The sequence below is a fragment of the Aspergillus melleus genome (assembly GCF_016097325.1).
Source record: "Aspergillus melleus strain CBS 546.65 chromosome Unknown contig6, whole genome shotgun sequence".
Classification (NCBI taxonomy): Eukaryota; Fungi; Ascomycota; class Eurotiomycetes; order Eurotiales; family Aspergillaceae; genus Aspergillus; species Aspergillus melleus.
This window is the reverse complement of record NW_025763375.1, coordinates 2,245,007-2,257,059: the sequence shown is the minus strand read 5'-3', so window position 1 is coordinate 2,257,059 and position 12,053 is coordinate 2,245,007. Positions and strand designations below refer to the sequence as shown.

General features: G+C 50.2%; 2 protein-coding genes across 2 annotated transcripts; one reads left to right on the top strand and one right to left on the bottom strand.

Moving 5' to 3' along the window:
• Nucleotides 1-330: 330 nt before the first annotated feature.
• On the bottom strand, nucleotides 331-2,188 carry LDX57_010516 (cytochrome P450; the record flags this gene model as incomplete). Its single annotated transcript, XM_046092263.1, has 4 exons — nucleotides 331-573; nucleotides 627-793; nucleotides 847-957; nucleotides 1,019-2,188. 4 exons carry the CDS (start codon nucleotides 2,186-2,188, stop codon nucleotides 402-404), a joined length of 1,620 nt encoding a protein of 539 aa, XP_045948241.1. The 3' UTR covers nucleotides 331-401.
• Nucleotides 2,189-3,146: 958 nt separating this feature from the next.
• LDX57_010515 (uncharacterized protein) lies at nucleotides 3,147-10,997 on the top strand (the record flags this gene model as incomplete). The annotated part of the gene is made up of 9 exons (XM_046092262.1): nucleotides 3,147-4,256; nucleotides 4,310-4,433; nucleotides 4,490-4,602; nucleotides 4,651-5,101; nucleotides 5,163-5,612; nucleotides 5,662-9,152; nucleotides 9,207-9,544; nucleotides 9,606-10,077; nucleotides 10,137-10,997. 9 exons carry the CDS (start codon nucleotides 3,147-3,149, stop codon nucleotides 10,995-10,997), a joined length of 7,410 nt encoding a protein of 2,469 aa, XP_045948240.1.
• Between the last annotated feature and the right edge of the window lie 1,056 nt (nucleotides 10,998-12,053).

Here is a 12,053-nt window from a genome sequence, read left to right as displayed (position 1 = left end):
TAAAGATCAGTGTCACCCATGAAGTACTTAGAGCCTTATTAACCTAGTCATACTACATGCGTAATTCAAGAATAAAAGGCCAGGCTCAACTTGATCTAAAAAAAAATCCCCAGGACGTAGGCCAAGTTGTGAGAACCAGACATCCCAGCGCAAGTGTTGCTCAGAGATTTCTTTTAGCAAAAAGATATGATATTTCCCTCCAAGACTATCACTATGATCAGCAAGTATAAGTAATATCCTTAAATTGTTTGCCAAGCTTCCTCCGCGCCCAGACAAGGAAAGGCTTATTTGATTCGACAAGTTAACAAACAGAGCATAACCATTAACCACCCCGATTCCTCAGACCGCCGTGCATTTGCTTCTCCAGGCATCATTCAACCCATTTCCAAGGCCTTGTCCGCCTAATCATATTCCCCCAATACCTTGACTTGAACACGATTCAAACCACGCTCTGTCTGTCCAATGAACTTATCCCGTACCATCTGCACGTTCCGTTCTGTAGTATCATAGAGAGTCATCTCAAACTTTCGTAGCAGTGTCCCCAGAACCAAGTACAGCCACGCCCAGGTCATACTTTCCGCAATTAGCTTTGCACCGCAATGATAGAGATCCGTGAGACCACTTACTTCGGGCCCAAGCAACCCAAGGTACCCTTCGAGAACGGGACCAGATAGCGCTCTAGCTTGCGCAACTCGTCTGGCTCCAGGAGCCAACGCTCGGGGCGGAAGCTCGTGGGGTCGGGAAAGACTTTGGGGTCGCGCAGGATGAAATAGGTCGACATGCTCACGGGTGTCTGATACAAAAATTAGCCAGGAAGAATTGATTTGCAAAATGTGATAGGCATACTCCGCGCGGAATCTCCCATTCGTGGAATTGCAGATTTTCATCCGGTGCGATACGAGGCAGTCGCGTTGTGACAATGGACGATAACCGAAGGCCTTCCTTTAATACTGCAGTCTGGTTGTCTGTTAGCAATGCTAGGTGAGGGTGAGGATGGTAGCAGCAGACGGTGACGTACAAAATATGGCAACTGCTCCAAGGCCGCCAGGCCAGGCGACATCGATACATCTCCCCAAGCAGCGCATAGCTCATTGCGAACTCTTTCATGGACCTCAGGATGACGCAGAATGTAAAATAAGATAATAGCCAAGGCCTGGGACGGCGCATCGGTACCAGCGACCATCAAGAAAATGGCGTCATCAGCCAGGCGGTTAAACTCTTTCTCCTCCTCGGGTACCTTTTCATTTTCCAAAATCGTAGGATAAATCGCTTTGGGTTTCTCACTGCTTATCATACCACGTTCCTGTATAGACTTGCGCACCATTTGCTTGACATCCTGCTTTTCCATCAGCTTTTTAGACGAAGAATCCCGACAGTAAAGCACACGCACCGTTTCCATTTTGATAACCTCGTCGAAAAAGGAATTAATGATCCCTGCTGGCCAGGGAAAGACGTGTGCGAGCTTGCAAACCCATGGGAAGTGCCTTGCCATCTGGACAAGCTCAAAGCATGAATTCATTTTCGTCTTCCAAATTGCATTTAACTCTGCCTGGTCTAGTGCGTGGAACCCGTTCCGCTGCCCAAAGGCATGCTGTGAGAGTGTGTCACTCGCAAAACACATAAACGCGGCATGAAGTTCCAAGGTACCGTGTGCGGATTCCGCATGACGAAAGTGGCGAGACAAAGCCTGGATATTGGCCTGGATTACCGGCTCAAGGTCCAAGATCGCTCTCTTGGTGAAGAATTGCCCCAAGACGCTTCTGCGGACGCGGTGCAACGCGTGTCCCTCCGTTGAGAAGATCGACTGAGGCCATCCCAGGAACGAGAACCAGGCGTCTTTATTCCGCTTTCGCGTCGGCCCCGAGTATAGCGTGTTATAATAGTCTGGGTCTTGCACATGAAGCTCCCACGGTTTGATCCGCACTATAGGTCCATATTTCTGATGAAGACGCTCAATCTCCCAGGTAAACTGCCCATCATGAATCATGTCATAGTAGGTTTCATAGAACCCCGTCACGGCGGCCAACCGAGGTCCAGGAAACTTAGCAAGGGGGCTGAGGTAGAGGTGATAAAAGACAAGTCCGATAAGAGAGAAGACGGAAAACAACCCTAAAGAAAATATATACACCCATATAGCCGGGTCTATGTTCTCAAAGCTCAGTGACGTGAACCACGGTGGCATATGCATCTTGTTCGAAGAGCCTACGTTGAGATGACACCAACCGGTCGGAGACACGGGGGGAGACGTCCGGCTTTGAAAAGCTAAGATTCTTTCGGTGGGATGCGGGATCATTCCCACGATTAGCGGTGTGTTACACAGAGAATGAGGGGATTTCAAATGGGGTAATAGTGAGAGATCATCTGCAAGGGAGCCAGCCGGGGAGCATGAGGTCATTCCAGAATGTGGATCCATGGACTTGTAAGGTGTGACAGTGCCCAAGTACGGCTTTGAGATTTTCTTCCACTGCAATTGTGCCTTATGTCTGAGGTCAGATGTGTAAATGTTTGCAATAACTGGTTTGGAAACACCAAATAATTGCATTAGCCCAAGTCATTATTGACGCCAGTGCAGGATAAATGGGCCCCACACGCACACAGCAAATGATCGGCGTTTGACATGTCAGGGGGTGCAATGCAGTTTGGTGGAGAATGCAGCTATCATTGACTGCATGAGACATAGCAAAGCAGCCATCGTGTTTGCTTATTCGCCCGCCGAGAACAAGCTGGAAAGACTGCCGCAGTTATTGCTTGTTTTCCACGCCGAACTCGACAACTGAGATACGACAAATCTCACTCTGAACTGTGTATGAATGCTGCTTACCGGTTTTAGATTTTGAATTGTACATTGTCCCAAAAATTAAGATGACATACCGGACTGAGAAGGGAAACAGATCCTCCGGCGCGGTTGGAGAGCAGACTTGGAAATTCCGATGATTAGCGGTGAGCTGATAGGCGTGATACATCAACAATGGACTTCATGCAAATCAACACGGTGAGGGCATGCGTAGGCTGACAGGCGTTTATATTAGGGAGTGTGCCGCAGTAGAAGAATTTCCCGGGATTTTATTTTCATCCTGACAGATACTCATTCTCAGTTCTCAAGCCATTTGCACCCCCTAACTCCCTTAGTCGCAAATCTTTGAACAATGTCATCCAGCGAGGCATCCAGCAGTTCCCCAGGATGGACAACTGTTGACCCCGAAGAGTTCCGGGGAGGATTGGAAGATGAATGGCCTCACGATGCACCTCCTCTCATCGCCATTGTCGGCATGGGAGTACGACTGCCAGGTGGTGTTTCCTCCCCAGAAGACTTCTGGCAGTTGATGATTGACAAGAAATGCGCGTCTGGTCCTGTGCCTGCTGGGCGTTACAACGCGGAGGCCTTCCATGGAACTCCGGGCATGAACACACAATCAGTGATCTCCCAGAAAGGATACTTTCTTGAAGGCGACTACCTGGGAAAAGTCGATACCTCGTTCTTCCAGAACAATCGGTACGAGCACGGGTTCCAAGATCCCCAGCAGGTGCTCCTATCCGAAGTGGTGTGGGAGTGTATGGAGAGCGGCGGGCAAGTCGATTGGCGGGGGAAGGATATCGGATGCTTCGTAGGCACGTTTGGGGAGGACTGGCTCGATCTCACAGCAAAGGACACCCAAAATCTCAATCCCCTCCACGTGGTTGGAACCGGTGATTATGCGGCATCGAACAGGGTATCATTCGAGTATGACTTGAAGGGCCCCAGCATGACTTGTCGAACTGCTTGTTCATCTTCCTTAGTGGCGCTTCACGAGGCATGTCAAGCAATTGCCCTTGGCGATTGTCCTTCCGCTATCGTCGGAGGTTCCAGTCTTATTTTCACCCCGACAATGACAACCAATATGTCTCAGGCCGGGGCACTATCACCGGATGGGATCTGCAAGACATTTGATGCGGAAGCCAATGGGTACGCCAGAGCGGAGGGTGTTTGCGCCCTTTATATCAAGAGACTAGATGATGCCATCCGTGACAAAGACCCGGTCCGTGCAGTCATTAGAGCAGTTGCGACCAACTTTGACGGCCGAACAAATCATATCACCGTCCCGTCGGCGGTCGGACAAGAGACTCTAATTCGGAAAGCCTATCGGAAAGCGCATCTCGCGAACCCTGCTGAAACGGCATTTGTAGAATGCCACGGCACAGCTACGCGGGTGGGGGATGTCGTCGAGACCACTGCCGTGGCAAATGCCTTTGATCGCCATCCGATGATTATTGGAGGGGTATGCTTGTCACCGGTTAATAAATCCCTGGTCGCTAATGTATACCCCCGCAGGTGAAACCGAACATTGGTCACACAGAAGGCGCCGCAGGCCTGGCAGGCTTGATCAAAGCCGTGCTTGCGCTGGAGCACCGACAGATCCCTCCGAATGTCAATTTTTCAACCCCAAACCCGAACAGTACAGCTTCCCTCTACCAACAACACGTTCATAAGCCCTTGCTGACTCGGTCTTAGTTCTTTTCAGGGAAGCAGGTTTGTCGGTTCCTGTGGATGTCATTCCTTGGCCAGTCGACCGAAAAGAACGCGTTAGTGTCAACTGCTTCGGCGTTGGCGGCACCAATGCTCATGTATGTCCTTCTTCTCTTTTGGAACTGTTTTCAGACTCATCAAAATAGGTCATTGTGGATTCAGCGGCATCGGTAATGTCTTCTATGTCCGTGGAGTCGCTGAAATTTAGCAGCAACGTCCCACGACTACTCCCATTGTCGGCTAGCAGCCCTCAATCCCTTGATGAACGAACAAAGGGCATTCAGGGATACCTTCTGCGACACCCAGAAGCAGTTTCTGATTTAGCTTATACTCTCAGTGGAAAGCGAGAGCACCTTCGTCACAGAGCCTTCGCAGTCACTGATGGACAAGTTCCTCCTCAGAACAGCACCTTCACGAAAGTAGACAACACAAAGACTGGTCAAAAGCTCGTAACATTCGCTTTCCCGGGCCAGGGAGCTCAGTGGGCTGGAATGGGGACCGAGTTATTGGATAGCTTTGTGTCCTTCAGGAAGGACATGAAGCACATGGATCAGGTTCTTCAGAGCTTGCCAAATGCCCCCGCATGGCGAATCCACGGTACGATCTGTAACTTCCCGATGCTTTTATTTCACTAACTGACGCGGTTGCGAAATTGAAGAGGAGTTGGTCAAAACAGGAGAGAACAGTGACATCGACCGGCCCGAAATAGCACAGCCTCTGTGCACTGCAGTCCAGATTGGTTTGGTGAACATCCTTAGAAGTTGGAACCTGAACCCGGACAAAGTCATAGGTCATTCGAGTGGAGAGTTTGCGGCGGCTTACGCAGCCAACGCCTTATCTATGGAGACTGCAATCATATTGGCCTATACCCGCGGTGTAGTGGCTAACATGGCCCCAGAAGGAGGAGGCATGCTGGCGGTGGCGCTTGGCCGAGCCGACGTTAGCGAATACTTGAACAACGAAATTGTATTGGCCTGCGAGAATAGTCCAAACAGTGTCACTCTTGCAGGGGACCGTGGTCAGCTGGAGCAGGTAGCGTCTCGTATCCGGAGCGAAAAACCGGACACACTATTGAAAATGTTGCCCGTGGAGCGAGCATACCACTCTGGTGAGTTTCCTTATTCACGCCATCAGTGCGGATGCTAACCAGTCACCAGCTCATATGGCCTCCGTGGGTTCCAAATATGAAGAGCTCACCCGACCTCATTTGGTCAATGATAGAGGCTCAATGATTCCAATGTACTCAACAGTGTCCGGCGGAGTGACCACTATAGCTGGAGAGCTTGACGCAGCGTATTGGCGCCGAAGTTTGGAATCCCCTGTCCTGTTCTCAACCGCTTTTCGAGACTTGGTCACATCCACACAGAACAAGCATCATGTTGTAATAGAAATCGGGTCCAACTCGGCACTCCGCGGGCCGATTCAACAGATTCTGCGTGCGACAGACACTAGTTTCACGTACTGCGCGACCATGAGAAGCAACGAGAGTAACATTTCTCGCGTCTTTGCTGTTGCTGGGACCGCTTATGTCAACCATTTGCCTGTGGACCTCATCGCTGTCAACGAAGGCCATCAGGGTCAAACCCTTACGGATCTTCCTCCCTACCCATGGCAACGTGAAGACATCCCCTGGGCAGAAACACGCATCAGTAAACAATGGCGGTTGCGCCAATTTCCCCGCCACGAATTACTTGGGGTGCGATGTTTAGAATCGAATGACTTCGAGCCGGCATGGAGAAACATTCTCAAAGGCGAGGAGGTACCCTGGATCAATGACCATCGCATGATGGGTATGGTTGTATTTCCAGCCGTGGGATATGTGGCCTTGATCTCAGAAGCTATCCGACAGATATCCGGTTCAGTTGACTGCACACTCGAGCAGGTTCTGCTAATGGAGGCCCTTGTCCGAGATGACGAAGAAATTGAAATCATGACGACTTTGCGAAAGGCGGCAATGAATCAAACGATGGAGTCAGAGTGGTATGAGTTCACAGTGTGCTCATACAACGGTCAAGGCTGGACAAAGCATTGTTCCGGGAAAGTGAGAGCTGGCACGGATCAACCTCTTCCATCAAACTCTATTTCGGAGCCGTTCCCACGTGAACTTACGTCGTACAATTTCTATCGCAGATGCGAAAAGAAAGGCCTGGAGTACGGTCCCAGATTCGAAGGGCTGCATGATATCAGCGCCAGTCCGCTGAAGAATGCAGCCCGTGGACGAGTGGAGGACAATCGTGATCTTCACGACAGCTACTACGCCATTCATCCGACGATTCTGGACCAGTGCCTTCAAGTCGCGCTTTTGGCCAGTGATAAAGGTGTATCACACTATCCTGACAAGGCGGGCATGCCACTGTACATCGACCGCGTTTACCTCGCCCCTGGGAGCAGCACGATGACAGCTGAGGCTGAGACGACGGATTCAAGCAAGGAGAATCTAAGTTGTTATTTCAAGGTGGTCTCTGAGTCAACAGGTAACGTTGTTTTGGAAATGAAGGGACTGCGCTTGTTGCCCATACCAGACGCAGCTCAGGAAGCCAAAGGATCGAAAACTGCAATTCATGTTGAGTGGAAGCCTGATATCAGATTTCTGCCGGGGGCCCAGCAAGTGCCATCGACCGTGGACATGAATCAACAGGTCACACAAACCTTTGCCACGGCGGGTTTCCTTGTTGTGTTTGAGATGATTGAAGCCTTGAAGCCCCATACGTCTCTTCCTGCACATCTGGCCAATTACAGGGAGCTCGTTATGGACGTAGGAAGGAAAATCTTCCAGGGTCAGTACGACCATGTTGCTGGTATGAAGGAGATGAAAGAAATGAGCAGAGAGCAGCGAAAGGCGCTATACGGGTCCTTGCAAGGCCAATTTCCAGACCCGAGAGTTGAACGGTTCTATAGCGACGCCTGGGCATACGCAACTGAGCGTACAATTCAGATTGTCGAGGGGACCATCTTTGAAGACACGTCGCTCTTAGAGACGATCAAAGGCATTGTGGAATGGGGGCTTGATTTATACGACTGGGGCACTTTTCTTCGTCCGTTATCTCACGCAAATCCCAGTCTGCGCATCTTAGAAGTTGGAGCAGGGGCAGGTTCAGCAACAGCGGCAATCTTGGGTGCCTTAACTACCGAGCGGGGCGATCGGCTTTTCAGTCATTTCATGGTCACTGACGCCGTACCAGGTCTCGTCAGCCAGTTGAAACAGCGTTTTGAAAGCGTCCCGAACATGGATCACAAGACTCTGGATATCTCAGTGAGTCCGACAGAGCAGGGATTCGCAGAAGATGGCTACGACTTGGTGGTTGTCTCCAATGTTCTGCATGAAACACCTATTATTGGTCAATCACTTACGCAAATCCGCTCCTTGCTTGCTCCTGGAGGTCGGCTGCTTTTGTACGAGCCCTGCTCCGAGCTCCCACACTTTGATGTGGTCATGGGTATTCTTCCTGGGTGGTGGTTAGGTGTTGGCGACAATCGCGTTGATAAGCCGTACGTTGCGGTGGAGCGTTGGCAACAGGAGTTATGCCAGGCAGGCTTCTCGGGACTTGACGGATTCCAGTACAATGCACCTGCACCGCTCCACTGGCAGGCACTGATGCTATCAACAAAACCTGCGGTCGATTGCACGCGCTCATCGATTAACCTGCTCTGCACCACGAACATTGAATCCGACCCTTGGGTACAAAGTCTAGCGCACCACCTGTCCTCCCAAGGATACGAAGTGCATTGGTGCATCTGGGGGGAAGAATATCCAACAGATAACGTGATCGCACTGCTGGATTTCGAAAGTCCATTTCTGCACGATATGTCGCAGTCCACTTATACTGCGGTACAAAGCTGGATACCGTCGGTGAAACGTCTACTTTGGGTGACCCACTCATCGCAAATGGAATGTAAAGATCCTCGATTCAGCCTCGTACTTGGTCTCGCTCGCACGTTGCGGTGTGAACTGAATATCGATATTGGCACTTGTGAGGTTGACTTATTTGACGAAGCTGCGCTTCCCATAGTAACGCAAGCGTATAAGCAGCTGGGTGCGCCAATTGTGGGACAGACGTCTCGCGATTATGAATTCGTTTCGCATGGGGGTGTGGGCCACATTGGTCGTGCAACTGTTACCAAGATTACCGACCATCTCCAGGTAACAGACCAACTAGATGTCCATCAGTTAGACATTCAAACGGTCGGCGACTTGGACTCGCTCGGATGGAAACCTGTCCCTGCAGCGGACGTCGGCCCGCATGACGTCGAGATCAAGGCCAACTATCTGGCGCTGAATTTCAAAGACCTTATGATGTCTTTGGGTATCGTTGAGCGTACCAAAACAATGGACTTTTGCTTTGAGGCCAGTGGCATTATCACTCGCGTAGGGTCGGAGGTGAGAACTATGCGAGTTGGTGATCGAGCAGCGTTGTTCGACCCGCAGCCGATGAAAACCAGAGCTGTTTTACCGATTGATCGAGTAAGCCTGGTTCCCGATCAGCTCACCCTCGCAGAAGCTGCCGCCATTCCAAGCGCCTACGCAACCGTTATGTGTACACTGGTCGGAATCGGGAAGCTGCAGAAGGGCCAATCTGTCTTGATTCATTCCGCGTGTGGCGGAGTCGGTCTAGCGGCAGTGCATGTCTGCCAGAGCATGGGTGCCGAGGTAGATCAAACCATTCCACTATTGTGTTTAGTGTTCTAATGATGAGGAAAACAGGTCTTTGCCTCAGTCGGCAGCGAAGAAAAGGTTGAATTCCTGATGAAAACATTTGGAATCCCCCGCTCGCACATTTTCGATTCACACAATGTTTCATTTCTGACGGGCATCATGAGGGAGACCAATGGCAGGGGAGTCGATTTGGTGCTCAACTCATTAGCCGGGGAGCTGCTCCGCGCATCATGGAAATGTGTCGCTCAATTCGGCAAAATGCTCGAGATTGGTAAAAGAGACATGCTAGGCCATGGCATGCTTGATCTCAGTGGGTTTCAGGGTTGTCGTTCTTTCTGTGGTTTTGACTTGTATAGTGTGTATGACGATATAGAAACCGGGAGATGGTATGTTCTGCAACGTGCTTTTCTTTTGCGATCTTTCCACGAGCTCACATACTTTCAACAGGGCCTTTAACTCGGGTGCTAATCTCTTTGCTGACACTAATTATCGGCCTCCGCATACGATCTTCAAAGTGGATCAGTTAGCAGCTGCCATGCGACAAATGCAAAAGGGACAACACATTGGAAAGTTCGTCATCGAGTTGCCCGATGACGAGAACCAGCTTCCATTGCTTCCCGCGCAGCCGAGATTTTGTCTCTCCCCAACGTCTTCATATTTGCTTGTTGGTGGTTTGAGAGGGATTGGCCGGTCCGTTGTTCGGTGGATGGTGGAGTATGGGGCTCGTGACTTTATATTCCTTTCGCGGTCAGCTGGATTCCACAAAGAAGATCAACTGTTTGCTCAGGAGCTTGAAATTCAGGGATGCCGCGTGGCCATGGTCGCTGGAAGTGTGGCCGATTCAGACACCGTTGAGCGCACGGTTCGACACAATCCACGTCCAATTGCCGGTGTCATTCAGTTGTCAGCTGTTCTGAAGGTAACTATGATTGTTATTCATGGCTTCGAGAGATTGGTGATTGCTAACACAGCATTTAGGACCAATTATTCGACAAGATGACATACGAGGACTGGACCACGAGCTTGGAAAGCAAAGTCCAAGGAACTTGGAATCTTCACCACGCTTTCCAGGGCCGAACATTAGACTTTTTCATTGTTTTCAGTTCCGCGGTCAGCTTGATTGGAAACCCAGGACAGGCCAATTATGCCGCTGCAAACTCATTTTTGGACGGATTCGTACAGTATCGCCGAGGACTAGGCTTGCCCGCCTCGCTGGTCAGCCTGGGTCCCGTCGATGAAATGGGTCTCATGTCGCACAAGCAAGAACTCCTGAACAAAGCGCGCCAAACATTCCGCCAAGTGATGGGGGAAGGGGATGTGCTGAAGGCATTCCAGGTAGCTCTACTCTCAGCAAAAGGTGGCCTGCCTTCGTCGCGACCAGCAGTGGTGGTCTCCGGGCTTTCCCCTGCCGCTGTTACCAATGATCCATGGCTAAAACAGGATGCACGATTTTCCAAACTTTCCACCACGGGAACAGACGCAACAACCGCCAGGGAATTCGATGCTGAACAATTGCAACGGAAACTCGCGTCACTTAGAGACAATCCGGCACCCCTGCAAGACGGCACATGTGAAACTTGGATCGCTGAAAACCTTGGCGAGCAGATCGCATCGCACAACGGGCTGTCTGAGGAGACAGGTGTAGCCCACTATGCTAACCTCGACGTGGATTCTCTGATGAGTCTCCAGATCAAGCATTGGCTGCGCCGCAAGGTGGAAGTGGAGCTTTCGCTTGGGGACATTGTCAAGGCAAGAACGGTTGGGAATATTGCAAAATTGGTTACGGAGACTCTCCGTGTAAGATACGGGGTGAAAGAGGACGAAAGTGCCACAGCTTAGGGTGTCTGTGTAGATGATAGAAAGCACAGAGTCGTATGGAGAACAAATAGAGTCGGACGCGATCCCCAAAACGCGGTCGCGTAGTCACGTGGTCATGCTTCTACAACGATCTCCTTTCAAAAGCAACCTCAGGAACTGAACCTCGAATAGACGAAGTACTTCATGCATATACCGAGCATATCACACTGTCATGAGCATTCTGTCATGACTGGTTTTTGGCCTTTCTTAATGTCACTGACGGACCCTGGGTCACTAGTAGATCAGTGAAAATAATACCCAATTGCTTCATACTCGAATCCAAAATGCATACGACAAATATCATTAATCTATTTCTGTCTGTCATTTCTACTCTCTCACACAACCTAGTGTTAGCAAACAACTTTGTCGTCCACTGAACGACTATTATCGAAAACGCCTACGTACAAGCCACATTGTGATATCTCTCTATGGCATGTATCTGCCTTTCTGTGTGGAGTGCATGGTCGATAATCAGGGGTACAGAACTATCATCAGACGACCCCTTAGAACAATGGTGGTTATCAATAATGACCTACACATTATCTACGTCAAGAGGGAGCAATGAAAACTGTTCGCCATCGATAATGGCGACTCAAAGGCCAGGCTCACGTAGGTTTCTTTTCTGCAGTCATAGCCGTATACAACTGGTTCAAGCCATTGTCCCTGGCCTGCAATAATGTGTGAGAGCTATTTGCTGTTCAGCTCAGCCTCATATAACTTCTGTGGTAGGCTCACAATATATTGGCCAAATGTTGATTCTATGCGTCATATTCGATAACTTCTTCGTATTATCAAGCCACCTTTCTGGGCAATCACCTATGGCGTACCTAACAGAACACGCGGGGTGGGATTCATGCAAGGGATGCTCAGGTACCTAGCAACCATCTCTCCTAGCCCCTGCATCCCCGATGCGAAACTGTCCCCGATCATTCCGGACAGGAAGTGGCATCAATGTCACAATGAATCTCGTAATCGATGTCATTGGCTACTCGATATGATCAGCATCACACTTTCAATAAAATTGCGGGGTCAATTCGA